Source organism: Falco cherrug, chromosome 3, assembly GCF_023634085.1.
Source record: "Falco cherrug isolate bFalChe1 chromosome 3, bFalChe1.pri, whole genome shotgun sequence".
Classification (NCBI taxonomy): domain Eukaryota; kingdom Metazoa; phylum Chordata; class Aves; order Falconiformes; family Falconidae; genus Falco; species Falco cherrug.
Genome location: NC_073699.1, coordinates 108,580,357 through 108,607,609, shown reverse-complemented (window position 1 = coordinate 108,607,609; position 27,253 = coordinate 108,580,357). Strand labels below are relative to the sequence as shown.

General features: G+C 37.6%; 1 protein-coding gene across 6 annotated transcripts; it reads right to left on the bottom strand.

Annotated features, from left to right (window-relative positions):
• NADK (NAD kinase) lies at positions 1–25,247 on the bottom strand. 6 transcript variants are annotated; one of them, XM_055704926.1, is made up of 12 exons: positions 25,089–25,247; positions 19,526–19,739; positions 14,422–14,505; positions 9,382–9,511; positions 8,717–8,825; positions 8,393–8,478; positions 7,992–8,094; positions 7,005–7,156; positions 6,408–6,507; positions 5,618–5,775; positions 4,380–4,462; positions 1–3,291 (listed from the first exon to the last, which is right to left on the bottom strand). In XM_055704926.1, the coding sequence occupies exons 2-12, from the start codon at positions 19,696–19,698 to the stop codon at positions 3,144–3,146; spliced, it is 1,326 nt and encodes a 441-aa protein (XP_055560901.1). In that variant the 5' UTR covers positions 19,699–19,739; positions 25,089–25,247; the 3' UTR covers positions 1–3,143. The 6 variants fall into 6 exon arrangements, with proteins under 6 accessions (XP_055560901.1, XP_027659166.1, XP_014134306.1 ...); XM_027803365.2 differs by lacking the exon at positions 25,089–25,247 and adding an exon at positions 24,485–24,718; XM_014278831.3 differs by lacking the exon at positions 25,089–25,247 and adding an exon at positions 21,301–21,322.
• Between the last annotated feature and the right edge of the window lie 2,006 nt (positions 25,248–27,253).

The following is a 27,253-nucleotide window of genomic DNA, read 5'->3' as shown; positions in this document are numbered from 1 at the left end:
TCCAACTTTACAAAAAGCTTTTATTGAAAGGATTGAAAAATATTTGTTTTCAACAATATTTAAAACAAGTTTTCAAAGCATTAACAATATGTAACAGGATTTTTCCTCTCTTCAAATTTCAGTACACTGCTTTATGCCATACTACATGTTAATAACTTCTTAAATTCTCTACTAGAGAATAACTTAAAAAAAAAAATAATTATTAATTTCCAGGCTTCCATCTTGGCCCTTTGCAGACTGGAAAGGATTTGTGGGTGCAGTGATATTTACAAACCCTTATATTAGACACACTGCTCTTAATCAGCAAAAACCTATTTTACTAGTACAGTTTAAACAAGTTACTTTGAGTAAGCTACATCAGCAAAATGAGCTTGTATTGCCAATATAACCAAGTGTGCATTACAGCTTTTCTCTGCTTCAGCTGTGGTTTGAACAGAAGCTGCCCACACTTTAAGCAGTTAAATATGCAAAACTTAACTGCCATTTAAACCTCACTAGCCTGCTTGTGAATCGCTGGTTTGCGGACTAAAGGCCTTGAAAATGGACTTCGTACAGTTAGATAAATTTGTCATGTATTAACACAATTTGGGTTGTGTTTTGATATAAAGCAGCTAGGACAATTATAATCAATGCAGCTTTTTGAAGAAAAAGCAAAAACTAAAGTCATCATGTGACTTTCTTTCCTTCAGTCAGTGACTGCAGCGCTCTACTTGGCTGATCAGTGATCCAAGTAAGATTGTTATCAAGCGGCAACAGTTGTACAAGCAAAACTGCAAAAGCCTCAAAGCCAGTAATGCAATTGCAGTGCGTGATAAATTCAAAGACAACTCCTAATCTAGATCTAATCTGAAGAAACTAGTTAGGTAAATTTTGATAACAGATATCATGAACTATGCACTCTGAAAATTAAAGTTCAGCAATTTAATCAATAATAGCTTTACTATTATAAAAAGCATAAATAAAAAGTGCTGAATATAGTTTTATCTTTAAAAAAATACTAGATAAGGCTCATTAACCATTTCACCTCACCTCTGCAAAATGATTTCCACTTCCTAGCATGCCTAGTATTCTGCTTGTTTTCCGCTTAACAAAACATTTATATAGCCACTATACCCTGTTCCTTTTCTCAATTATTGCATGTTTAAATAAAATAAGTTTCAAAGCTAAAAGTCTGACACTTCTATAGTTCAAAAAGTAAATAGTTATTAAATAACTGAATACTCCACCTAGAAAACCCGTAAGTAGCTTCAAAACAGTGATAAAACAATTACTGCAGGTTCAAGTGAAAAACAAATCCCAAAAGCTATCTGGATTTTCTCCAGGAAATCACAAAATTTGTCTATTTAGACCAAATTAAACCAATACTCTATTTTACAAAATTTACAAATTGTGTATTAATTTATATTAACACATTTTCAGTGTGATTTGTATCATTGACCAAGAGTTTACTACTATTTCATGGAAAAGTGCTCTCACCTGGATTTAATAAAATTAGACAGACTAGGGCTGTATCCAAAATGGAACAGACATTGTTTAAACCATCAGAGGACAGCAGGTTAGGCAGAGTTCAGAAATTTATACATTTCCCATTACCACTTTGGACCACATAAACAACATAAGACAATCATGAAAAGTTCAACAAAGCTTCTCACTCCACTTTCAAGGAAATCCCATCTTAATCAGTAAATTAATTCCTCCACAATATTATGCCATAGGCTTAAATTTAACACATGATGTCCATTCCTTTCATGACCAATGCAGCAAGACTTTGAAAATGCTGTTTGAATAGTATGATCATGAGACTGCACCACAGAGAACATAAATGTAAACATTATACTTGGGTTTGATACTTTTCAGTTAAAGTATAGTACAAACCCTTTTTTCCCCCCAACTAGTTTTTTTGTTGTTTTTTTTTTTCTTTCATAAAAGCACATACAATAAAATATGTACATAAAGAAGTTAGAAACATTTGAAAGCATCTTAAAAAAGTAAATATGAGACTTAGAATATCTTGAGTGTGCTGAAGGCACCATTGCTACTCTACTGGGAATGTGTCCTCTCATTTTTCAGCCTACCTATGACGCAGTATCCCTCTCTGTATTACTCAGCACCAAGAGTTGGAAGGTATCTGTGGAAGTTGAGGGCATTCAGGGCGTAGTATAGAATATTCTTTTCTTCAAGACAATGGTGGAACTAGACAATGTAATAGTAATTGAAGTCCAGATTCTACTTGAACACTTTTTTTTTTTTTTCACTTTGTAGTCTCTAATACTACCATTTATTCCAGAGAATCAAACAGAAATAATAAGAAAAACCAACACACTGATGATTCCCACCAACAGGAGCTGCAGAGCTATGCACTAGCTCAGCTACAAAAACAGAGATCATTGTCATAACCAGCTAAGCCCACACTAATGCTCGCCCATGCTATTTGTGGATGTTTACACAGTGATGACAGCCAAAGGTCAAACACTGCTCTAACAGGCGTAAGACAGATATATAAAAAAAAAATCTTTTTTTTACTAGTTCCACCAATTAATAAAAAACATTCTTCATGGGCGTTTCTTCACAGTGTGTCACATTTGCAAGTAAGGAGAAAGTATTTTAAGCATTGTCCTTGATGGGGAGCCGTTCTGGGCAAGACTTAAGCTAACAAAGAGAAGCTTCTTTTTTTTTTTTAAGAAAGAAAATTTCTTTGAGACTTTATATGCATAGCAGTCTTAAATGGAATTACAAATACACCAAATTAAATAGAATATTTGAATGCCACTTTTCTACTGCCACTTTTCTATTATGTATCTACATTCAGTCTACCATATTATCGTTAAGTTATAGGTTACAATCAAATCTACAGATGCGGTTGTCAATGCCAATCAGAAATAAACCATTTTCAGATCGCTCATTTGCAGGAAATTCACACTGGATCACAACAATCAGAGCCTAATTCCTTCCATTTCTACCCTTGGTGGACAGGAAGTAGCACAATAATTTCCAGCCATCAGCAGATCAGACAGATATAAACTATAATCCTTATACATGTCTGAGATGGTGACCACACTTGTTAGCCAAAAACTTAAAAATCCAAGCATATAGAAGGGATACTGCCACTTTCCATTCCCATGAGTCTTGTTAGATGTAGACACTCAAAATTCTTCTTCTTCAACAGCAAAGTTATTTTGCTTCTTCCGAACATTCCAGTGTAAACACTCAGCCAAGCTTTCAAACCAGTCGCTCACAGGATCTCGGAAACAGATCGAAGGAAGGGGATAGCAAGAGGTAGTGATGCTAATACTGCAACAACACAGGAATACCCCAGTCAGTCAAGGGCAATGAATAGCAATTGAAAAAAAAATAATAATATTTTCTCTTCACTACCTAATATAGTGCTATTGTTCAGACAATTTGGTAAAACAGCGAATTTCCATAATCAAGCGATAACCAAGTCTGCAGGCTCATCTAAACAGTGTGAACGCAGGGCTTAAAATTGCTAACGGATGTGCTGTGGACAGCACACTGAAACAGTGAGAATACCGAACCACTCCATGACATCCTGCAGGCAGAATCTCCTTGCCTTCACATCAACAACACAGGGACAACTGAAAACGGAAATCACCACATTGGCCTTTAAGTTTCAAGTTTTAACTATACGCAACAGTGCTAAGAAGTCTACAATCTCACAAAGGGCCAAATCTCCCGTTTGAACCCTTACTAGTATCCTGATCTATTCTATAGATCTTTCAATCTCAGAGGAAATACAAACAGTTCAGGACGGGAATGTCGTGCCAGCTATACATTTTCCATTTCTGGGAACTTGTATGGACCAAGAGAAAAAAACACCAAAGTCAGCCTGAATTGCAAGTCTACCAGTCACGTATCACACAGTTACTTTAAATCACTATCCTATTCCCAGGAGGATAAGCCACCACATTTTGCACATAAAACCTTAGCAAACTTCACATGCTGCGTTCTGCTCACTCAAGGCAATAGCATTGCAAGTGACCACAACCATTCACTAAGTTAACACAGTTTAAACCATATGGCATTATTTAGAGCCAATGCAACTCCTGTTGGTTTACAGCTTCTCAAACTCCTAAGGTTTACCTTTAAGTTAAATTTAGAGAATTTTCTAAAGACATGTCCATCTTCCTTGCCAAGCATGCAATGTTTACATGCTTTTGTCCTAACATTTCACTTGCTTTCATAGGAAGATCTAAAAGACTCAAGCTAGAAATTAAATGGTTTTAGCGCAGTTTGTGCTGTTAAGAGTGTTTATAAAAGCTTGTTTCCTCACTGCAAGCAACCATTCTGGCAGATTAAGAGAATAAGAACCAGATTTTCTATACTTATAGAGAGATGCAACAATGAAAAAAAGGCTTGACCTGTCTCCATGGCATATTTCCTGCCTCTTCCTTCCATCAAATGAAACCCATGCTGTATTCCTGGCATCTGGGGAAAGCATAATCTGAAAATGAGAAAAGAATTAAACTTCAGGTCCAAAATCTATTTTTCAAGAGCAAGGAACTAGCACCTTCTCCATCTTCCCTCCAAGTACAGAACTGACTCATCTCAACTTTACAGTTGCATGGAAATTTGTAATATGTCCATAACAACAATGCAGTAGCATGGCACACAAGTTCCAAACCTTCACTTCATGTCTGCTATAAATACATATATTTTTCTACATGCAATAAACCCCCTCCTAATAACTACAAGGTCATAAACCAGACAGACTTTCCAGCTACAGCTAGTACAGACTTTAATTCAGTTACGTGAACTGACATAGTATCTCTTTCAAGAAAATCAGTCCAGTTAACCCAGAAAAATAGATTTTAATACAAAATGAATCTAAAGCTGCCAAATTTAGGAAGTTCTGCTCATATTTAACATACGCTCCTGTTAGTAAAGAGTTGACTACCATTGGCCAGTTAGACCAGCTGACATGAAAGTAGTTGTAGACCGAGAACAGTGCTGTGAATAAACATTTGATCTGCGTTGGAAAATAGGAACAGAAACCCCAGTGTACATTTACTTCTTAATGCTAATCTTTTAACACCCCTAGAAGAGCCCTTCTAAACATGCTAGCTCTCTTCCAACTTGAGCAGACTAGGGGCTTGTAACAGACAGAAGAAGCACAAAGGGGTTCATCCTTACTCGTGGGTATTTGTTAAAAACACACATTAACTAAGTCCATTTTATACTCAGGTATTACCTTTTTTTCTGCAAGACAGAGTTAACAAAAAATAATTTGTGAATTGCAGATAACTACAATATATTCAAAATCAGCAATTTGTTTTAGCCATGAAAGTAGAATTTTTTTATCCCCTTAAACACCACTGATATATAAGCACTTCAGTCAAAAATATATAAAATTTCATTAGTCAGAATGCAAATGTATGTATTCACATTTTGCAGAACAAGCAGTGTAAAGTATTCCGCTAGTGGGTATATTACTTTAAACAAAGATGCATTCTTCAACCAGACTTGATCCAGCCCTCCCACAACTGAAGGAATGCAGGAGATACATAGCATTTGCTAACCTCTTCTGCTTTGGTCAAGTTCACAAGGTTACTACAGAAGTTTTTAACTTAGAAAGAGAACTAACATAACAGAAGCTAACCTTGAGTTCCACTCCAGCAGGAACAACAATAGGTCTGAAAGACAATGAGTGAGGGCAGATGGGGGTGATCATTATTGCAGGAACATTTGGATGAATCATAGAAGCTCCTGCTGCAGCTGCATATGCAGTGCTACCAGTCGGCGTGGAGACAATGACTCCTGTGAAAGGAGACAAAAATTTCACTTACATTAGCATTACAATCAATGTGTTATTTTGGAAGCCTAAGAAACAGCACTGTTATGAAAATGAAGCAAAGAATGTATCAACTTGTATTTCGCAGGAGAACTGCGGTCTAATACACAAAAAGTCAGAAACTCTCTACTAATGCTGGCACAGCACGTTTGTTCTACAGCTTCTTGTAAGTTGCATAAACTTCTAGATCTGAGGTTACACAACTTTCTAACAGTGCCATTCATAATTTTAAGGATAAGAGCTTTGAAGATGAACTGCTGTATTTCATGAGTTGAGATTGTAGGCCTTCAGCAAATTCCAGATATCCAAGCAAATCTTTTCTGAGCTATTTCTTGCCCTTAGCCCTAACATACTATGCCTAAAGAAAACGCCACTTGCCTTCACAAGTCCACAAACAAAGCTTGCAACACTTCAATGCTTCGTTGTGGAACACATTAGTTACCAACGCATAAACATACCTATTCTTCGCACATTAGTATTTTCTGTCACCAGTAAACTGAAGCTTGAGATTTTGTTTCCATGTGAGAGTATCCTCCAGGAAACCAGCAACAATCTACACACAAACAGATAAGCAATTTAACTCAAGAAGCAGACTCACCATCTCCTTGCACTGTTGTTATCAGGTGTCCATCTAGAAAGACATCTACGTTGGAAAGGTAAGAGGAAGGACCACGATCCACTACAACTTCATTTAGGACCTGTCAGGACATCAAATATTACACTGCTATTGCTGACTTGGCAATGTAATAAATAACAAGCTCAAACATGGTTTTCAGACCTTTGAAAAATTCATGCTGATTTAGTACCTGCCACATTAGACTCTCTTTACACTTCTTCATCAAGTGCCAGCTGAAGTTTTTAGATGTTAAGAATTATTTCCAGAAGCTGGTTACTAACAAGGTGCAAGGGTTTTCTATTCACTTATAAAAATCTTTGGGTTACCCCATTTTAGAACTACTACTTTGTTTTCAAAATAGAAGGAAAATATTACTACAGGAAAGTACAGTATTAGCACTTACGATTGCAGAAAATAATGATTTACACCATTTCCTTATTATTTAGTGCATGTATGCATCAGTTTCACACTATTGGGCTAATGTAAGTAAAATACTGAAAAGGGGAAGGTTATAATAAAAGTAGTACAAAGCAATTTACAAACAGCATATTTGTTCTTATGCTTATGTTGACCTCTGACCTGATATTGCATAATTTGCTTGCCCACTTCTTTCTCCATATTTGTAGACACTACTCCATTTTCTTCTATACCGTTTTGTACTGTCATTTTCTCTCTATGCTCTTTTACTACTTTCACCTTCAGCCTGCTTCGTAGAACAAGCGCTGCATTGCCTAGAATTTAAATATAGGAGAAAGTACACAAAAATGATATGCTAGTACAGTAAATAAAATCCTGTAATGACTAGCAAACTGTATGAAATACCATCCATCTATTGCCCGTGCTTTCAAAGTTCCCAATTTCATTCATATGACAATTGTCTACGCTTGGTTAAAGCTCAAAACTAATTTTTACTAGTAATGAGCAAAATTAAAGTCAAATTGGAACCCAGTCCTTCCTACCTTTCCTCATCATGTAAAAAGAAAATTTAAGTTTTATATGGATGTGATCAAGATTGGAAAACACTGTTAGGCTCATGTGATCTTCACTAAGACAATAGCTAAGCTTAAAGAAAATTAGTGTATTAGAAACACCTATTAAAAGACAACATTCTAGCAATTTGAGAATTTTATACATTTTTTTTCAGGAATCTACTTTGGATGCAAATCAAATAACCCCACATTGAAGAAGCAAAGTGTTTCTTTCCTCAAATATTTTACTTGCCTGATTTCTCAGTATTTAGGTACTGCACTGCTTAGAGAAAGAGACTACCACATACTTCAGAGCTACACTTAAATGTTATTTAATTGAAGTTCTGCATCATCTTATACTTGTTTACTCCACCCAGGACAAAGTTATTTCTTAGCCATTTTCCTTTACACAATAGTACGGGAAGCAGCACTGAATGGGCCAATACAATAAAATGCTTTTGTTAGTTTAGCATACATTTCTTGAGACTCAATCTTATGGGACAACCTACAGGAGTTGGTTAAGGAAATTACTAGTCTTGGAAAAAGCTACAGAAAATGTAACAAACAGAAACACCACACCTTGTCCCCTGAAATTTACCTTCTATAACCTGAGTGACTTGGGACTGAAAATTCTCAAAATTAAATGGAGTAAGAAATCCAAGGGATCCCAGATGAAAAGCCATAACTGGAGGTACACTACCCTATCAATAAAGAAAAGAATTTAAAAGCTACTGAATAAAAACAATTCATACTTCAACTAATTGCCTGTAAATATTTTGACTATTGATGTAACTTCAGCTGTGCATAATAAAAACAACACATCACATACATTATTTGCAGCAGGTATAGGATTAAACAGACTTAATAAAAAAAGGCATGAACAGCAAAGGACAAATGCCAAACTCAGTAACAAAGGAAAAAAAAAAACAAACACCCAACCGTCTTCAATTACTTCAAAAAGAAAAGATGTCTTTAAGTCTATTTCCCAGAAAGACCAACCTGGAAAAGCGAAGAAGCGTAAAGTAAGGTCCCATCTCCTCCCAGGCATATGATAAAGTCTATCTGATTGGAGATATCATCATAATCTATAAGCAACATTGAAATACAAGTTTTGAATTAAGTTTTATCAACAGGCTTAATTTCTTAACATAAATTAAGTGCAGCAACATTCACTTACAAATATAAAAAAACCACAACGAAGATGTAACAACAGCTGTTTCCAAAAGACACTTTAATTTAACACTATTGACCCAATGACTAAGGAAATACCGAGACAAATAAGCAATATACTTCAGCTTTGCTTTCAAGAAGTCGCTACCATACCTTCTCTGAAGGTGCAAAATTTCTTCTTCACTGGTCCAAAATTATCATCATTGGCTATAGCGGGGTCTTCCAATACTTTTTTCTCTACATACACTATCATATTGTTCTCCTTAAGAGAAGTAAGATAAGCTTGTTAATAACCTCTTAAAAAAACAAAATATTTGACTCTCCCCATAATTTGCATTCATTTAAAACATCTAAATAATATATTACAGAAGTGGTCTGCATCTGGTGGTTGTGGGATTTATTTTTAATGTGTGGTCTAATTCTAAGGAGTATTTTGCAGCATGCACAGACCACCTAATGAATGAAAATAAACTTTGGAATATAGACTACACGATGCAGTAACATCACTATGTTTGTTCAAGGCTTAAATGGTTCAGCTTTTTATATTCCATTCCCTGTAATTTAAAACTGCAAAATAAAGGAAAGTTTTTACTTTAACTTTTTTTTTTTAAAAAAAAAAAAAAAAGCTCTGTACTTAAAGTACTTAACTACTGATCTTAAGCTCTGAAACAAATTTTACTACTTCCAGTGGCAATGGGTGCGATTTATTTGCACTATACAATGCTGCACATTCCACATTCAGCAGAACCAGTAACTGAAGACAGTTTAGATGTAAAATTTTTCATTATGATAAAAAAAGAGAATTTATGTTTCATTACCTCAGTAAGATACACACAAAGCTCTTTAAAAGGTTGTAGCAGACTGGCATCACGTATCTTTTTAATAACAAGGACACTCTTGGGAGGTTTGTTCCATGTCAGCCGCTGGCTTGCTGGATCCTGAATGTGCCTGGAGAAGAGAAAAAAAGACAATGTCACTACATTTTGCTTTGACAACATTCTGGTGTGTTAAGAATATATCCTTACGTATAACTGCACACAGTCCTAGAGCAACAGAAAGAAGAATGCAATAGTTTGTTTTGCAATGATGCTTATTCCCCTATGAAACCAGTCAATGCTTTACTGTATTAAGATGGTAACACAGTAGTAAGGTGTCCATTCTTGTCACTGTTACCATGCTCATAACGTGCAAACACGGGCTTTAACAGAAGCACTACAAAAGCTCTTGGATCAAGTTCTTGAACTAACTGAGGTCTTCCCTGATGCTTCCAGCCATAATGCTTTCCTCTATCTTGTTTTAGTGCTCTCTCCTCTTAAGCTGATTCAAAATAAGGAAAAAACATCCAATTAGAAAAGCAGAAATAAAAACGGCATAAAATGTATTCCCATCCAATCCTGTAAGTCAAACAGCTTAAGTCAACGTAAATTTAAAAAACAGTGCAATAGTTCCAACCCAGATTTTTTTTCTTTTTAGCAGTATTTCCTTCAGCATTTTTTCACTTATACCAGTATACAGTCACAGATTTCTCAATACAGTTTGAAGCCTGTAGATGCAGACAAAAATTCTACAGTCTTTCTACTAACACAAAACAACACTATCCCAAGAGAAGAGCAAGTAATTACGATGCACAGGGTCACCTGTACTAAATCCTCAAGATAAGCCTTAACTATGAAAAAACTTTAGTACATACACTCTATTCTGGGAAGTCTACATTTGCAACTCTTATATTTCCTATCATAAAGCCTTATAAAAAGAGCTTAAATAGGAACAGATGCCTGTACACTTCTGTTCCATGCAAACATTACAGATATGTAAGCATACATAACTTTTGTGCAACATTTCTTTAAAACTCTAATCTAGATATTAATTTTACTTTAGTGTTGAACCCAAAGCAAGTTTATCTGCTTAAAGCAGCACAACTACTACTTAAAAAAAAATAAATTTAAAAACCCAAAACAATCTTTTAAAAATATTTTTAAACTACTTCCTGCCTATTGTCAGGACAGCATTCTAAGCCTTGAGAACCTCAAGAACTAAATATATGTACACAAATAATTTTGCAGCTTTCAAGAGGGTTCAGTAACAGAACCCTCATGTTGCTCTACGATACAATTAGTTGATTTAGAAATACCCAGCTGTATTTTCCCCCTTCTTTTAAACCTACTTCTAAGCTACATGACTTCACAGTTGTATTTCACATATAACAAGCATCCCATCCTCCTCCATACAGTGCAGGTGTAATCCATAAAGCAAAGCAGATTAGTATTAATGCTGAACAAGTCAAATTTACAAAGATATTTAGATTTAGCACTTCAAGGGTTAAAATAAAACAGATTATGATGCAGGTGGTGGAATAACCAAATGCCTACATTCTGCTTATAAATAAAGCAGAAACTATAGCTTAATGAAGCGGTGTAATACCAATAAATGTTTAGTAAGAAACAGTGCCCCCTCTCTCTCTAAATTATTACATAACACAGAAGACTACAATATGCAGTTACAAGCAGTATCACATACAAGTTTCAACATTACATTATGTTTCATCTCATTGTGTTTTTCAGTCAAGAAACCACAGAATGGCAGAGATTGGAAGGCACCTCTGCAGAGAGTCTAGTCCAATCCCCCGGCTCAGCGTAAGGGTGTCCTGTAGATACCGTACTTGGTTCTCATATATCGCCATGAATCTGAGATGACTAAGAATTTGGAAGGCTTTTTCTGACTTGACTAACCAACCAATAGCTAAACTGAAAATAAAATAAAATAATAATAAAAAAAGGAATTGCATTAATGTTGCTGCCAAACACTTGCAAAGGAACTGAAGCTGAAGTCTTATATGGTGTTTCCCATACAAAAGTTCATTTTGCAAAATTAAATTCCCTGAAACTTGATACTGTTAAAAAGTAAAAAATACAACCACCCCCAAAACCATTTCAAGATGATTAAGCTTTCTCCTAAAGCTGGCGAAGAACTAAAGATTACAGTACTGCTTTTCATTTAATAAACCTAGAACTACTACAGACTTCATTCAAATGAAAGACAGTCTATTTCAGCTGTACTCACCAATTCCACGTAGTTCTACTAAATGAAAGATTATTCATGACATGCTTTAAGACCTTCATGTTTCTTTCCAAGAATCAGGCAAATGCAATAGCTCCAAAAAAAGAGAAAAGGCTGAGGCTTTTATCACTCATTAATAAACTGCTACCTCAAAATCAAATTTTTCTCTGAAAACTTTTTCCCCAGTTAAGTATTACAATCAGCCTCAACAAAAAGTTGTCAGGCTTTACAGAAAAATCCTGTATAAAACGTTTATTACAGATCTTCAGAGGCAAGATTTCATAAGAAAACATCTCATTTCAAGCAAGAGTTTATCAAGAGGTATCTGACCTGACCTCTCCTCAACAACACAAGCACTTTTTTCACTGAATAGTCATTCAATTAACCTGGTCATCTTAAAAAAACTCTTCAGAAAACAGGTTTTTCATTACAATCATCAACACTAGCACTTAAAGAGACATCAATACCTTCACTAACTTATGCCTGTATATAAACGCTACAATTTTCTGTTAAATCCTCTCCAGTGAAGAGAGCTTAACAATATTACTGACCATAGAGAAGAACAACACAAACAAAAAGCTTTTGCTTGTTTTCAGAAGCCACAACAAAAACATTTACAATTTGGTCTTCAAATAGTCCCTTCCTTCAGTGACCTGAGAGCACTCCTTACTCCCCAGCTATTCCGAACACGGCATAAAGAGTCTTCTCCCTCGCAGGTAGCATGTGCCTTCAGTATTGCCTGCAGCCTCTGTACTCTGCCGACCTGGACACTCATTATATTGCACCATGCTGGCCCAGCCCAGGGGGAGGAGCACCTTCACCACAGTCAGGTGGGTGAATATAAGCAGCAAGCTGGGTTTTCAGGCAGCACATCAAATCACCAACTTTGGGACACACAGAAAGAATGAGCAAGCTAAGAGTTTCTGTACACTGCAAGATTATCGTCACACCTTTGTAGAAAAAGTTAGGATACCACCACCCTGGTTTGAGAAAGACTACTAGTATATAGCTAGAGATTTACAGAAATAAATATTTAGCTCAAATACCTTACATTTAACTGAAAGAGCAATGAAAAAAAACTTTTTCAAGGAAAAAAATAGGGACCACTAACTTATTTAATCTGTAAAACCCTGACATTCCTCATTTGACCAAGTCAAGACACCATTTATTAAGTATATAATACACGGTGTAAAAAGCAACACTTTTCTACCACGCAACCTACACAATTAAAACATTTATATGCCTGCCAAGCAGAAACCAATCCTTATTTTCACACTAAATTTATCAGCCAAGTCTAAAAGCAAACGTGCCTTAATGATATTCATACACTTGAAGGTGCCATAGATCAAATACAAAACCACAAACTACTAGCTCAAACACATAATACCGAGATGGAGAAGGCTTCCCTCAGATTTCACAGTACACAGAACAGTTTCTCCTCCTTCCCTTGTGTTGTCCATAAAACTTTTTGTTCCTCTATCATTCAGAAACACCACTCTTTATGTATCTCAAGTTGACGGGATAAACAAAATGCTACCAATAACTTTTCCATATCATAATTAGATTGCTAAAAGGCTGTTTAATACGCATAGCAAGTTTACTGTCAATTATGTTGGAAAGTGTTTATTATAGTTGTCATTGTTGACATTAAACTATGGATTGCAGATTATGCAAAACATGTCTAAACAAAACTTCAGCACTTAATACTGTTTACATGTCCTGCTGTATTTTTATGTGAAATGGTTGATTATTTTTTTTTCCAAAACACATCTACTGAGCTGTGAAAAAACTCTGAATAGTTTAGGTAGCAATACTGAAAAATCGGAGACAAAACTCTCCGATACCCGGTTTGGAGCATTAGAAAGCAGAAATTCTTTAGTTTTGGTGCTGGATGCACAGGGAATAAGTGCCACGCAACGTGCACCCCAACTTTGTTCATTGCTTATCTTTAGATGGCCAATCTATATGTATTAATGACGTTTCTGAGAAACTATTGGCATATTCCTTACAGTTCCATGAACTACTTATCATATCTGCACTCTTACTACACATGTGTGGCCTAATGGGTCAGGGGTCCTCTGGTGGTCCTTTAGGACACCTTCATCCTTTCTTCATCCTCTTGTCATCTTCTCATCCTTTTCATGACCTTCTCTTCTCCTGGCCCTGCTTCAGCACTCTGGGATCATGTCTCTGCTTCGGACTGGTTCTTATCTACTTAGTAGCTAAACTATACAATGCAGCGTTCTACTAGTAGCTAAACTACATAATACAGTGTTGCACTGCTTGGCAATGCCATGGATACATCAGTTATAACATTTATAGTTAAGCACACTGGTAAAATTCTCTCGGTATCAGTAGTAGATAGTAGGCCTAAGAATACCACAAGCAGTAGTAATGTAAAACCAGTAAAATTAATTTCCTTTTATGTCCATTATCCTGCAGGAAGTATTCCAGCTGGCAAACCACTATATATCCATATAGAGAAATACTGATTATGTCCTATCATCACTTGGGAGAAAAAAAAACACCATGACATTCAAACCCATATTACAGTTTTCAACATGCAGATCAAGCTAATGCACATCTAGTGGGGTTTTACTTGAGAATACAGTTTAGCAGTGCTATCCATTCTCCTCTCAGACTGACTTTTTAAATGCAGACCCCAACTGGCAATCAAGCAACATGCAAATCTCTAAATACCAGGTCAAGTACGATGTCGATTAGGGGCTGAATAGTGGAAAAGTGAACTTCTTCCTTTCACATAAAATAAGCATAATACCATTCATTTGACAAGTACTTACATAATCGTTTTAGGATTTTGCAGCATACAGGCCTTTGGTCCAAATGTGGTCACTGGGCATGGTCCATGCAAGGAGCGTGTTCTCCTAAAAAAAAAGAAAAAAAATACATATATATAAAAATTAAATTAATTCATAAGGAAAAGAAATGTGAAGTCAACCCGGGTATAATTAGCTCCCCAACCAACAAAAAAGCCATTTGTGGTTGACCAGCCAACGTAATTTTACATGTACTAACTCTTACATTTCGAATCTAAAACTTAACTCCTGTCCCTACTCCTTGAAAGCAATTTTAATTGAAGCCTCACTCACAGTTTTATCCCCTCCACATAGTAAGGAATCACTGCCTAAATATTAGTACCATGCACATGTTCTTCTTGTATTCATTTCATCTTCACTTTGCACAAAGGAAGCACCACAGCCACAAAGAAGATGTGCTCAAGTTTTCTCAAGTTGGTTCTGTGAATTCATATCAAGGTCTTCAAAGATTCTATTTAGTCTCAACTCTTTTGGGCACTACAATACAGAACAGTACCATGTGTCTCTCAGACCAAAAAAATGGGGATAAATTCCAAGCTATGAAAACATAATCCATCTTCAAGGTCTCACTACTGTGAAAAGGAAAATTCCTGTGTTTAAGAAACAAAGCACAGATAATTCCTGTTTCAGAATTAGGTATGTAATTCTTACATATTAAAAAAGCTTTGGTTTGGGGTTGGTTTTTTTTTTAAGCTAGAACAAGAAAGAATTGACACATTCTGAAACTCCTCAGTTTGTTGTAATCCCAAATAATAGTCAACATGATAGCATAAACAAGTATTTAACACTGAGCACTCAACCAGATACTTGAGTAGTAACTGACTGAACATTTCAGATTCTGTAGGAAGTTATTAAATAACATTGAGAAAATGTCAAATGAGAGGCTTGTGGCAACATTCCAAAGACACTCAAAATACTTCCGTAATAACACTAGCTGAGCAAACTAGTATGCCGAGTACCAGCATTTCAGTTTTTGTTATGTAATTCAGCAGTCTCACAACCTTCACTTAACAAGTGGGCCTAATCAATCAAAATACAAAACATAAGACAGAGCTTTGGTTTATATAGTATAAGCACTTTCTCTTCTGTAATATTTTGGCATGCATTCATTTCTGCTGACTGAGCAAGCAAACAACTAGGCACATGAAAAATTACGCCCAAGACTGTTGTTTTCAGGCCATGTTCTCAGCAAAAAAACCCCAAAACTACAATGTTAAGTTTTGTGTCATTAGTGTGTGTAAAGGATTAGTCTGCATCAATTCTTAAGTGACATGAGCTTTACTGCTGCAGACACAACGACCACAATACTTTCTCTTCTGTATTTCTTGAAGTACTACATCTTATCTAAGAGCACACAATTTTAGAACAGGACATGCAGAATGATTACATCTGGTATAAACATGCATGAAATAGCTTAATCAGTGCTCTTCATCTCCATACGGTAACATATATATAATAGGTTTCCCAGTGTAAATCTGGACAAGCATTTACGATGAAATCTCCAACACCAAGGCAACACTTTCAGATTGTTTTGCCATGGTAAAGTCACAGTAATAGTGTCACGAACATTTAAACACAATTTTTTGCTGTTTAAATCATCCTTAAATTAATAAAATGAAAATCATTCAATTCTAAGTTATATGGAGATACATATCTGCAGCACCTGGCATTAGTTTTGAAGAGATAGGGAAAAAAAAGTTATTTTTTTCCATTTATATATCTAATAAGAGCTAATATGATCTTTCTCTTCAAATAAAGGGGAGCTCTGAAATGTCATTTATCTTCAAATTTAAATCCCACCCAAAACACAAGATTACTCCTAGGCTCTAGCACGAGATTATCTGGAGCAAGTCAGAACTGTCCTGCACTACTTCCCTCCCACCTCCTTCAGCAAATCTTTAAAGGGGAGTAAAACTTACCCAAGTTACCAAACTGTTGAAAGATTATGTAAATGCTATTAGAATTATTCCATCAAAAAGAAGGGGGACATATGCTTTTCCTGTGCTTAATTCAATTAATGCAGGAACTGCTAACCAACCTATTGCTTGGCAATAACAAATCATTACTGCACTGCCTTCTATTGTCTATATCAAAGTAGCTCAGACCAGCCTGATGACTCACTCTTAGCCCTAAAAAAACTCCTCAGAGATCTGTAAAAATCAAAACCAGATGACAGGTTAAGAAGATACAGTTAAGGAATAAAAGCAACATCTTATTTATTCCATGTCTAATAAGATATACATGTATAAGATTTGAATTCCAATAATGAAAATGAGTATTGAATTTTCTACATCTAACATATAGAAGTGATACTTGTTTTTCAAGTATTTTTTCCTATTTGTAAGTCCAGGCTCGACTAATCCAGACACATAAGATTAGTACTGTTTTTATAAAGTTTACCTTATTTATATTAAAACAGAAAAATGAGCAAGGACTGATTACTTCGAGATTAATGTGTGTACCAATATGGGTAAAGGAATGGTAAGTGTGTATCTACTTGTGAACAATTACACTTGAAACTGGGATAGTGAAAGAACACCCTGACAACATCACTTCCACTTTTTGCTCCACTCATTTTCTCCCAAATAACTGTCTTTTTGCCTTCTTTAACACAGGCCATTATTCCATGAAACTCCCAGTAACTGGCTGAACTCTGTTCCTACAACAGGCATTAAATAGCCACATCTGACCTTCATGAGATTCAAACAAAGTTTTCTCTGCAAGCTGCAATTAATAATTGGTATACATTTTCATTGAGATTTTATTTGGGTTTATTAGTACTCAATCTATGCAGGTAAAATATTTCAGTGAACAGAATTTAAAAATGTTTGTAATAAGACTGTCTGCTAAGAATGAACAGTGATGCACTGGAAATTAGACATAATCTCTTAGAAAATGTACTTGGCAGTTCAAAGCAGACAGGCAGCTACTACAACCTGAATGCTACACAACAAGCCTGAAATCACTTTCTGACATTCTGCAACATGCCTTGTGACAATTTTGCACTGAACTGAAGACAGCCAGTGAATGAATTAAGAACCTGTTCATGGAAAAAACACAAACCAAAAATCCTCGTAAACAATAACCCTAAATCAAACCCACAACAGGTAGGGTCTAAAAAGATCAATTCTAGTCTAAAAAAGTAGTTATTTAGCTAGGAAATAATAATACAGAAAAATTTAGACCACATGGTCTTTTACAGAGGTTGACTGAAGCCTACGTTCTTTAAGTGGAGAAGTGAAAAAACCACCAGTTTTACAGTTAAACAGCACACTTGCAACGTAAAGTCTTATGAATTAACTATGACACACACAACAGTACAGCTAGACTAGACAGAGCACAGGCACTTGTCAACATTTTCCAAAAGCCTTAAAGTACACTGACTTTCTGAACTACATATGAAAAACAAGTATTTTCCTAACCTTTTAGACTCTTCAGATAAAGGCTTTTATTAAGCTTCCCTTCACCATAAACCTTCCCCCTGCGATCTTCGGCCTCACCCATACATGCTCTGCCTTGCGAGAACATTCCTACCAGCAAAGCAGTAACTCTGGACGAAAATGTCATCTGTTGAGAAACTTCTCCATGATTCTGTCCATGCTTTTATAGAGGGTCACAATGTAAGTAAGGTAAAGTTCTGCTACGCTTCCCACAAGATCAAGACACACTGCTACCACCACTGCATGTCATTCAATATTTACAATGGGTCCAAAGATCACAAAAATCAAGAGTTCTGTCCAAGCTGTCCACATGACAAGAGCCTTGCAACTAGATTAGAAATTTGGCTCAGAGAAAAAAATGGGCGTTTCTCATTGCTGTGAAACAATCCACAAGCACAAGCATACTTTGTGCTGCCTCATGTTACCGTATAACCTAAGTACTCATACAGGTTTGTAACACACAGCACTACAGCTCTAGCTTGAGCATTTGCAAAAATTTGCAGAAGTTTCTCTACTTTTGATTCTTTTTTGAGACTATGAACTCTGCAGATACCTGTTTTGACAGCCACGCCATTTTGATTACAGGTCTGCTCTTAGTCCATCCCCCCTCCTGCCTTCCATTTGGGCTAACAACCTTTTGAAGTACATTTTAAGAACCCCTTAAAAGTAACTTGTTGAGCAAAAGGTGAAGTTCTGCCTACTGATTAAAGATCTGGAACCAAGCACAAAATTGTTCCTTTCTTGTCACCTGAGCTACTATCAAGCTGTGAATTTACATAGCTCAGTACAGATGCATTTCTATTTTATTTCTGGAAGGTACTTAAAACTTCTGAAGCTAGGCTGAAATATGACAAGTATCATAGTATCCAAAGCTCAAATCTACTCCAAAACCCTAGAAGTACTTGGGCACAATGAGTTCCTCAAATTTGAAAATTAGTATTTTGGTATTTTGTGTTTATCTGCTTACAAACAATAACCTTCATAAATTTTACACTTTAAGAACTTCTCCTAACTGGAAATATACCCATACTTTCTTAAAAAACTTCCTTACTAAGAAGTAATTTCAATACATGACACTACAGATAGTAGTTTCATGTGCAGTCTGCCTTCAAAAAAAGGATCTATTACATTTCACACAGCCATTTCTAAACGCAAACACGTCATTGAATCCAGGCTCCAACAAGCTCACTTCAGACAGCATTTAAATGGCATATCCAAAGTAAACGAGTAACGTGTTGTTTTGCTGAAGCTGTATACACACATATAGAACGTTGCTGAAATACCTATGAAAAGCAGTTTCAGATCTCCCAAGAAGCACTGGAACAGAAGGCAGGCCTCACAACCAGCCAGAAGCTGCTTACATGAATGTCAGTTTAGAGATGACCACCTATGTGGCTACTTGAGAAAATCAAGTTCTTTTCACAGCATGGACCACAATAGGGTGGTTCTCCCTCTCTATTTAGTGCCACAAACCACTATTTTTATTTCCGGTCATTATCACTTGTCACAGCTGCAAGACTATGGTTATATAAACACAGGAGCAAAAATTATAATCTGAACATTTTTTTTTTATTATTTATTTATTTATTTTCTTTTTTCTTCAAGGTAGTAAGAACTAAGAACCATACCGGAATTCTTTGGTGCTTCCTAGGGCTGGTGAAGCAGACAAACTTCGTGACTTAGCTCGTCCCCGGCTAGTATTGCTCCACTCCTCATCATCATGACATGTTGAGCAATGATAAGCAGAATCTGAGCTCACATCAGCCTTACTGGTACACAGTTTTTCTCGATTCATCTCCATACTGGAAGCGAAGGAACCTCAGTGAGAGAGAAATTTAATTCCTGTGGAAAAACATCAGGAGAGAGGGGATAGGGAGGAGAGAGAAGAAAAATGTCAGTATTAGCAAAGTATTAACGTAGTATTAAATACTGAGTTTACACACTTTGATAAATACTTCTTAAAAGCATCTGGGCAATTGACAAGTTCTTCAAGGTAATCAGAAGACACCGGAAGGAAAACCAGACAGAATTATAACACTCCTGTTCCCAGATTTAGAAGAGGCTCAATACAACAATGATAAAATAAATTTATTTTCGATACTGAAGAGGAAGAAAAGCTTTAAATATTCCCAAAGAATGAAGACTCAGGAAAACTATAAAGTCTCCTATTAAGTGATAGCTACACTGAACAAATAAAACTAGAATACTCTAAGCTATAGCAGGAAAAAATCTGTCAAAGCAAGCAAAACAAATAATGCTATAGGTAAGCTTAAATAAACTTTAGTTCTTCACAAAAAATGAGATTCATATCAAGCTAGGAGACCAAAACAAGCTGGAGAATGATACCTAAGTTCTTAAATGATTTGTGACAAACTGGGGAGATGGTCCAAAACAAACAAGATGCAGTAAGGACAAATGTCACATATTTCAACTTCCACAAATACTCTGCACAAATAAAAAAGATAAACAGCTGAGCAGACAGCAATTTTGCAGAAGTAAAACCCAGCCAAACCAATCCCCAAACTTTAAAGAACCATCTGTCCCCAAAAGCACTAGAAATCCTGTAAGTTCTCATCATTATCTGAACCAAATAGAAGAAGCCTTACCAGAATATAAATAGAAAGCAACTTTCAGCGTATGAATAAACACTAAATTGTAACCAAATAGTATCTAAGATAATGCTGTTCAGAGGAACAGTACATCCTCGAGTGAGCTGATTTGTTGATTTCAACAGGGAAAAAGTTTGTTCAACAAAAATCTGCAGATGTTTTAAAAGCAGTTACATCACTTCGGATGAACTTCCCAATGTATGATGTAGAGAATGGACCATAACAGTACTGTAGCCATTAAAATGGACTATGGCTCTGGCAAATACGCACAAAACAATATGTGGCTGCAAAGTTACCAGACAATGACAAGTACTGTGTTCCACAGCATCCCAACTTCTAGATAACAAAAGTATCAAGAAAACGAAGTTGTAATTTTAGAATGAGCACTGGCTCATTACTAATTTAGACAGAACCACCACCTAATCAAATTAGAAAATACTTTTGCTCCTACTGTAGATAAGGCTTACCCTAAGAGAATACCACTATAAAGAGGTACAATTACTGTCAGCCTTTAATAATTTACGAGATCCTGTACATATAAAGGTATCAGTGTTTAGTTGTTGGTTACTCATTACTTAGTATCACCTGTGACCATGACTTGGGAAACAGTCATAAAAAAAATTACAAATATGCTGAAATAGCTCCATTTTTAGACAACTTTAAGCTTAAATTTTGTTCCAGTTAGTTGATTTATGCACATAATTACTCTCATTGTGCAAGCACATATGTAAACAGACTGTAAAATCTGACTGAAACAACATAAATTATTTTTAATGGATTATAATTTGTATTACCTTTTATCACAACCTTGTTAAGCTTTGGGGAATGCATGTCTGGCTGGTTGTTTCTGAACCAGCTACAGAAAACAAGTAATTTAGATACTGAACATCTCATTTTAAAGTCACTTCTTTTCTGAAACTCAGGTATCTGACTGAAAAGGGTCTTTTAGCATCTGTGTGTGCATGAGGAAAGTTTTTACATGGTCTGTTCTTCAAATTATAGTCTAAACTAGCCCACTCTGAAGTTTTTACTTCAGAGATTCCAGATAGACTTGAACAAACATTTCTGATGGATTCCCCCCCCAGCTTCCCTCACACAAACTGGATTCTGAATTAGCAGTCTTTCTTGTCAAATACAGAAAGAATTCAAGATTTTAAGTTCTGTTTTTTAACAGAGGACTTTATCAATAGATTTTAAAACAATTTTTAAAAAAGCCATAGAAGAAGTGAGAAAACTAGACACTCATTTACCCTCTCTTTGTAGCTACTCACACTTGTGATGCACTTAAAGGTCTATCAATCAACATATGTTAAAAAAAAATCTCATACCTTAATTTTCAGTTGTAAATCTAAGGATTATTCCTTACAACCTGAAATCATTCTAGTGTCTGGTATCAGAGGGTCTGAAAAGGCTTCTCTAGCATCTTTATACACCTAGACTTCCACATACTTTAGCACCTCTCTGATTTTTAAAGAATTACAGATCTGACTTTATCTTTACTGAGTATCATGCTCTTAGCTAATAGCAACAAAAATTATTATAGTGAGACAAGTTTAATATTTAGCATACATGAATACATTCCACTTTGCAGAATTAGCCAATAAAAATGGAGATAATTATTCATCGATGGAGATCAGCTCCTTAAGAATAAACGAGACAGATAAAAAAACACATTGGAACTGGTGGAAGACAAAAAGCAGGCACTGAACCACTGCAACTGTGTTTTATTATCAAATTTAGACACCGGGTATTTCCAAAAGAAACCCTGTCCTCACAAAATTACCCTAGGAAATTATACAAAATAGTCGTTTTTATATATATCATTAATTAGCTCTCAGTATGGACTGCTACTGAACTACTTCAGAAGTATTGAGAGTAAAAATCAATAGTGAGCAGTCTCTCATCTCCTCTTATCTATCCCCAACAGCTATTTCACAAAGATATTCATATATGCATGTACGCATATCTGCACTATGCATCCTGTCTCAAAAGTCAGAATTATAAGTAATTATTTCTCAAAAATTTGTACTGCAAAATGGGCACACACAAAAATTTGACAAGCCCAGGCAGTTAACAGTACATCATTTTCCTTTGCTTCCCCCTTACACAGATTACCAGCTCTTCATTCCTTTTTATCCAAACACTGCAAACTTGCTCTGGGCCTAGGAAAATAAAATTACTGTAACAGTTAACAAAGCATATGGAAATGCAACATCTGTGAAAACAGTTTATGGAGAACTAGCTCTCAGTAAATTAACAGCTGATACATATGCATCCTATTCCACACCTTCCTTGACGAAAGAGGTGCAGAGAACTAATTTACACAGTAAGCAATAAAGTGTGTTTCCAAGTGACTCTGTCTGAAGTATCTTCATCTGACAGATGCTGCCAGTAAAGAAAATCAGATTAGCATAAAACTGGAAGTAAGACGGTGTACAGACCTACTAAATACAGCCTAAGACTTGATATTCCTTCCAAGTAATACTTTCCAATTCAGGATGTTTTAACTACAGCTTACCCCATGTACTATTTAATTAACATTCCCTCACAAGACCTTTATTAAATAAGCAGACTTGACACAAGGACAAAACTATCACTGAACAGCTTCCAGGATTGGATCTAAAAACTTTAAGCACATGTCCTAGTAAAAAGGTTGCTCTGGTCTAAGTCATGTCCAAAATTTATTAAAAAAAAAAAAAAAAAAAGACATTTAGATATTCAGTGCTACAGAATGCAAGACAATTGAGAAAGTGCAAACACTTAACATCACGTTTCTGTGACGGGGACAAAATAGCCAGTTGAGCCACCTCTCACATGTATCCAAACTTTTACTATAGGTTCCCACCTTCAACTTCTCTATCATTATAAATAAATGCTCCCACGACCCAGAACTTCACAAAGGTTTCATCAAACCATCTTTATATAGAAGGACACAACACCATAGCATCATCCCTAAAGCTTTACTACACTGTTCAATTATTATTAAGGAATTATACCCCTGGGTCGACTGTAACAATCCTAGTTACAAAAGATATCTAAAAGAATTCTACTAAGCTTTCACATATATAAATATATACAAAATCCACATCCAGGTGGCCAAGTAAGAGTTACGAACACTCACATCTTAAAAAGCCATCTTCTCTGCTGTTCGATTGCACAGAACAAAGGCACATGATCTTTTGATGCAAGCAGCTACACAAGGAGCTCAAGGCTGCAAATCATCAAGTCAATTTTTTTTAACAACATACTTGTAAGCTGTTATTTTGTAACAAACTTTTCCTGCCAAATGCCTCGCCCTAAATCATCCCGATCAGAGGATTAGTGTAGGGTCCATCCTGACTAAACACTCATGCTACTTTTAACACACCTTCAAGACTGCAATATTTCTACTAATTTTTTAAAAATTGCATCAGCTGTTCAAAACTCCTCATTTTGTACTTTATCATCAACCCTGTATTAGGGCATAACAGAACAATGCCATATCCAAAAACTATCACTTGCCCTCTTGCTACAGACCGTTGTTTGCTTAATCACTTAATTACGTAGAGAACTGGGTTTTATTATTGTATTTTACTGAAGAAAACATTCCAATAAAGATTACATGCATATGACTCCATCCCTAAGGCACTAAACCTCTTCTCACCCAAAAAAGAAGAAACAACCCTATCGGGTAGACAAAACTTCCTTTTTATGTTTTCCTTTAGAACTTCACATTCTGGTGTGGCTGAATTAAAAAAAAATAAATAACCCACCACGAAATAATATTCCATATTAAAGTTAGCAGTCAACAGCTGAAAATTAGTAGTATGTTTTTTGATTACGTACTCTAGTGCTATTTCTACTAAAAACCAGATAGTATGACTATCACGTGTTAAATACCCAGGGAAAACGAGCCCATTTGTTAACCCTTCCACTTCGGAACCACCAACACGCTCACCTACAACACCAAAGCACGGGCGTTCGTAACCTAAAACTCACCGCCATCCCTTCGGTCAGAAACGCAGATGTTAAAACAAACGAGGAGGGGGATCGCACACAGTTGATGTGTGACCAGGCGATCGCGGGCCAAATTAAGCGGGTTTACTAGTTATCCTTTCGGGAAACTCTCCTCCCTCCGGGCTCCTTCCCGCAGCGCACTGACGGCGCCTCCCGCAGAGAAGTCCTCCCGGCCGTGCAGCCGCTCCGTGGCAGCCCGCGGCGGCACCGGCAGCCACAGCTCCCCCAGCGCCGCCCGCCGCGGGAAAGGAGCGCCTCCGGTCCGGGCCGGCCCCGGGACTGGCCGCCGCGGCTCCCGCCCGCCCCGCGCCGGCGACAGGGACAGGGACGGGAGCCCAAGCGGCCACGGCTCCACGGCGGGGTCGCCGCGCAGCCCCCCGGGGGGACACGCACCGGCCGCCCCGCGGGAAGCCGCCTGGCCCGGCCGCGCTTCTCCGGAGGGCTCCCCTCAGACCGGCCGCGCATCTCCGGAGGCGGGTGAGGGTCCCCCCCACCCGGCCGCGCGTCCCGGACTGGGGCCCCCCCTCAGCCCGGCCGCGCTCCTCCAGTGGGCTCCCCTCAGCCCGGCCGCGCGCCCCCGACTCACCGCGCCCCGCCCGGCGGAGCGTCCCCCCCCCCTGCCCCTTCAGAGGCCGGCACGTCGAGCCCGACGGTGGTGGTGGCGGCGGCCGCGGGTGCTCCCAGGCAGTGAGCGGGGCCGGCGGACCCTGCGCGCCTCCATCGTCCTCTCCCCGCCTCCTCAGGAGCGTCGGGCCGGCGGCGGGGCAGCGCGCAGGCGCAGCGGCACGGCCCCGGGCTGGGCGCCCCGCCCCTACGCGGCACAGCCGGGCGGGGCCGGCGTGCGGCCCTAGGGGAGGGCGGAGGAGGCGCCTCGCTTCTTCCTTCCAGCTCAGGACCTGGAGCTGGAGTTAGCACCCGGTAGAAGGCTGCGAAAAAAGGGAAGAGTAAGGAAGGGGCACAACCCTTCAACACCCGCAGCAGTAACCCGCGGCAGGGCCTAGAGCAAGTGGGGTCCTGCTGAGGAGAAATGGTGATGGGCACCTCACACCGTCACCACCTGCTCGAGCCCAGGCCTTGGCGCTGCTGAGGGGTTGGTCTGTTCTCAACACTGTCACTTTGGCCGCCATCTCTCAGGTGGCCCCTCGCAAGTAAGGGACTGGACACTTCAAATGACACTCAATTACAGCACGTTTTAGAAGGTGCCAGGTGTGTAATCTCACCTGTAACACATAATCTCACCTGTAGTGTGATCCAAGAACAGACACTGATTTGTACATTCAGTTGGCTTCATCCGCTTTCTACCCTTTAATTCATGCCACACCTTTTAATACTTTAGCTGTGGCTAGAGTTGTTTGCACACACCTCACACACACCCCTCTCTCCTACAATAACTATCATGAACTTTTACCTTAATCTTTTCCCTTAGATCATCAGTTAAGTACACTTTCTGATAAAAAACTCCTGTTTGAGAATGTGTGCCACCTTCCCATATCAGACCCGCACTTAGTTTCAACTACAAACAGAAGCTCCTGAAGTGCAAGAAATCATTTTCCAGTCTGTCCTTGATCGGAAACCAAATTTTGAGCAAGGGTGAAACAAAACCACAAAGCATTTGGTTTCAGTGTCCATGCCATCCTGAAATCATCAGGAATTTTGTCACAAACTTCAGCCGAGGTAGGATCAAGCCCCTATATCAATGACAACAAGAAAACAGTCCTTCGCAGTTACCAAAACCAATCAGGTTTTCTAATTTCTAAATAGCATTTTCGACCACTACTACTTTAAAAAGGTCACAGACTCATCCGTGTAGCTCATTGGATTGTATTATCAGGAGAAATCCACAAAGTGAGAACAAGTTAAGCCATTTGAGAATGTAACAGTTTGGGATTTTTTTTTTTTTTTGCCTTCTTCCTTTATGAAGAAATGTATTTTTTCAGGAAATGGGGGAGCTGCAAAGAAGTGACAGTCAGTGAGTGATGAGACAAACTTGAAAAAGCGGAAGCAATTGCTACATTTGGAGAAATACAGGCAACATCACATTGCTTTTTAGAAAGTGCAGTATTTTGAGTCCCAATTTCTCTTTGATCCTCCTCCTGGGCAATGTTAAGAGCCCAGTCTGCAAGGAATTAAGGAAATAACAGACTTGTATGAAGTTAATGGTATCTTTAATGTAACTCAAATGTCCTTCAGGTGCTGAAAGATCCATTCAAACTGTAAAGTGATAACACAGCGTGACGCTAGGATGGAATATAGCACTAAGTTTTACAGAGTCAAAGAATTCATCAGTAAAACAACACTTTCCAGCAGAGAGGAACCACACTCAGACACGGTGCCTTTGTCAGCCATGCCTGTCCATACCAATTACTGACTACAAAAGCTAACCAAGTAGTAAATTTACATTGGAGTTGGCTCTTTGTGTGTTTTTTTCCAAATTCATTAAGATGAAAGTGCTAAATCACTGCTAGAGCCATTTTCCACAAGAACACATATTGGCTGTTAAACTTTTCAAAGTGGCAGGGTTATTTCCCACACAGTAACTTCATGCAGTTGCTCAACATTTCGCAAGAGGCATGAACTCTTCGACATGATGAACGCTTATCCTCATTAATTGGTGGAGATAAGACTGGTAATCAGCTGAGCCTATCCTATTTATAAAAGAGCTACAGTTACAACAGCAGCTCTGAGCTGCCCAGGTTCAGCAGCGACCTTGGAAACTCTGCTTGCTGGTCTGGATGAATATAACAGTCGGAC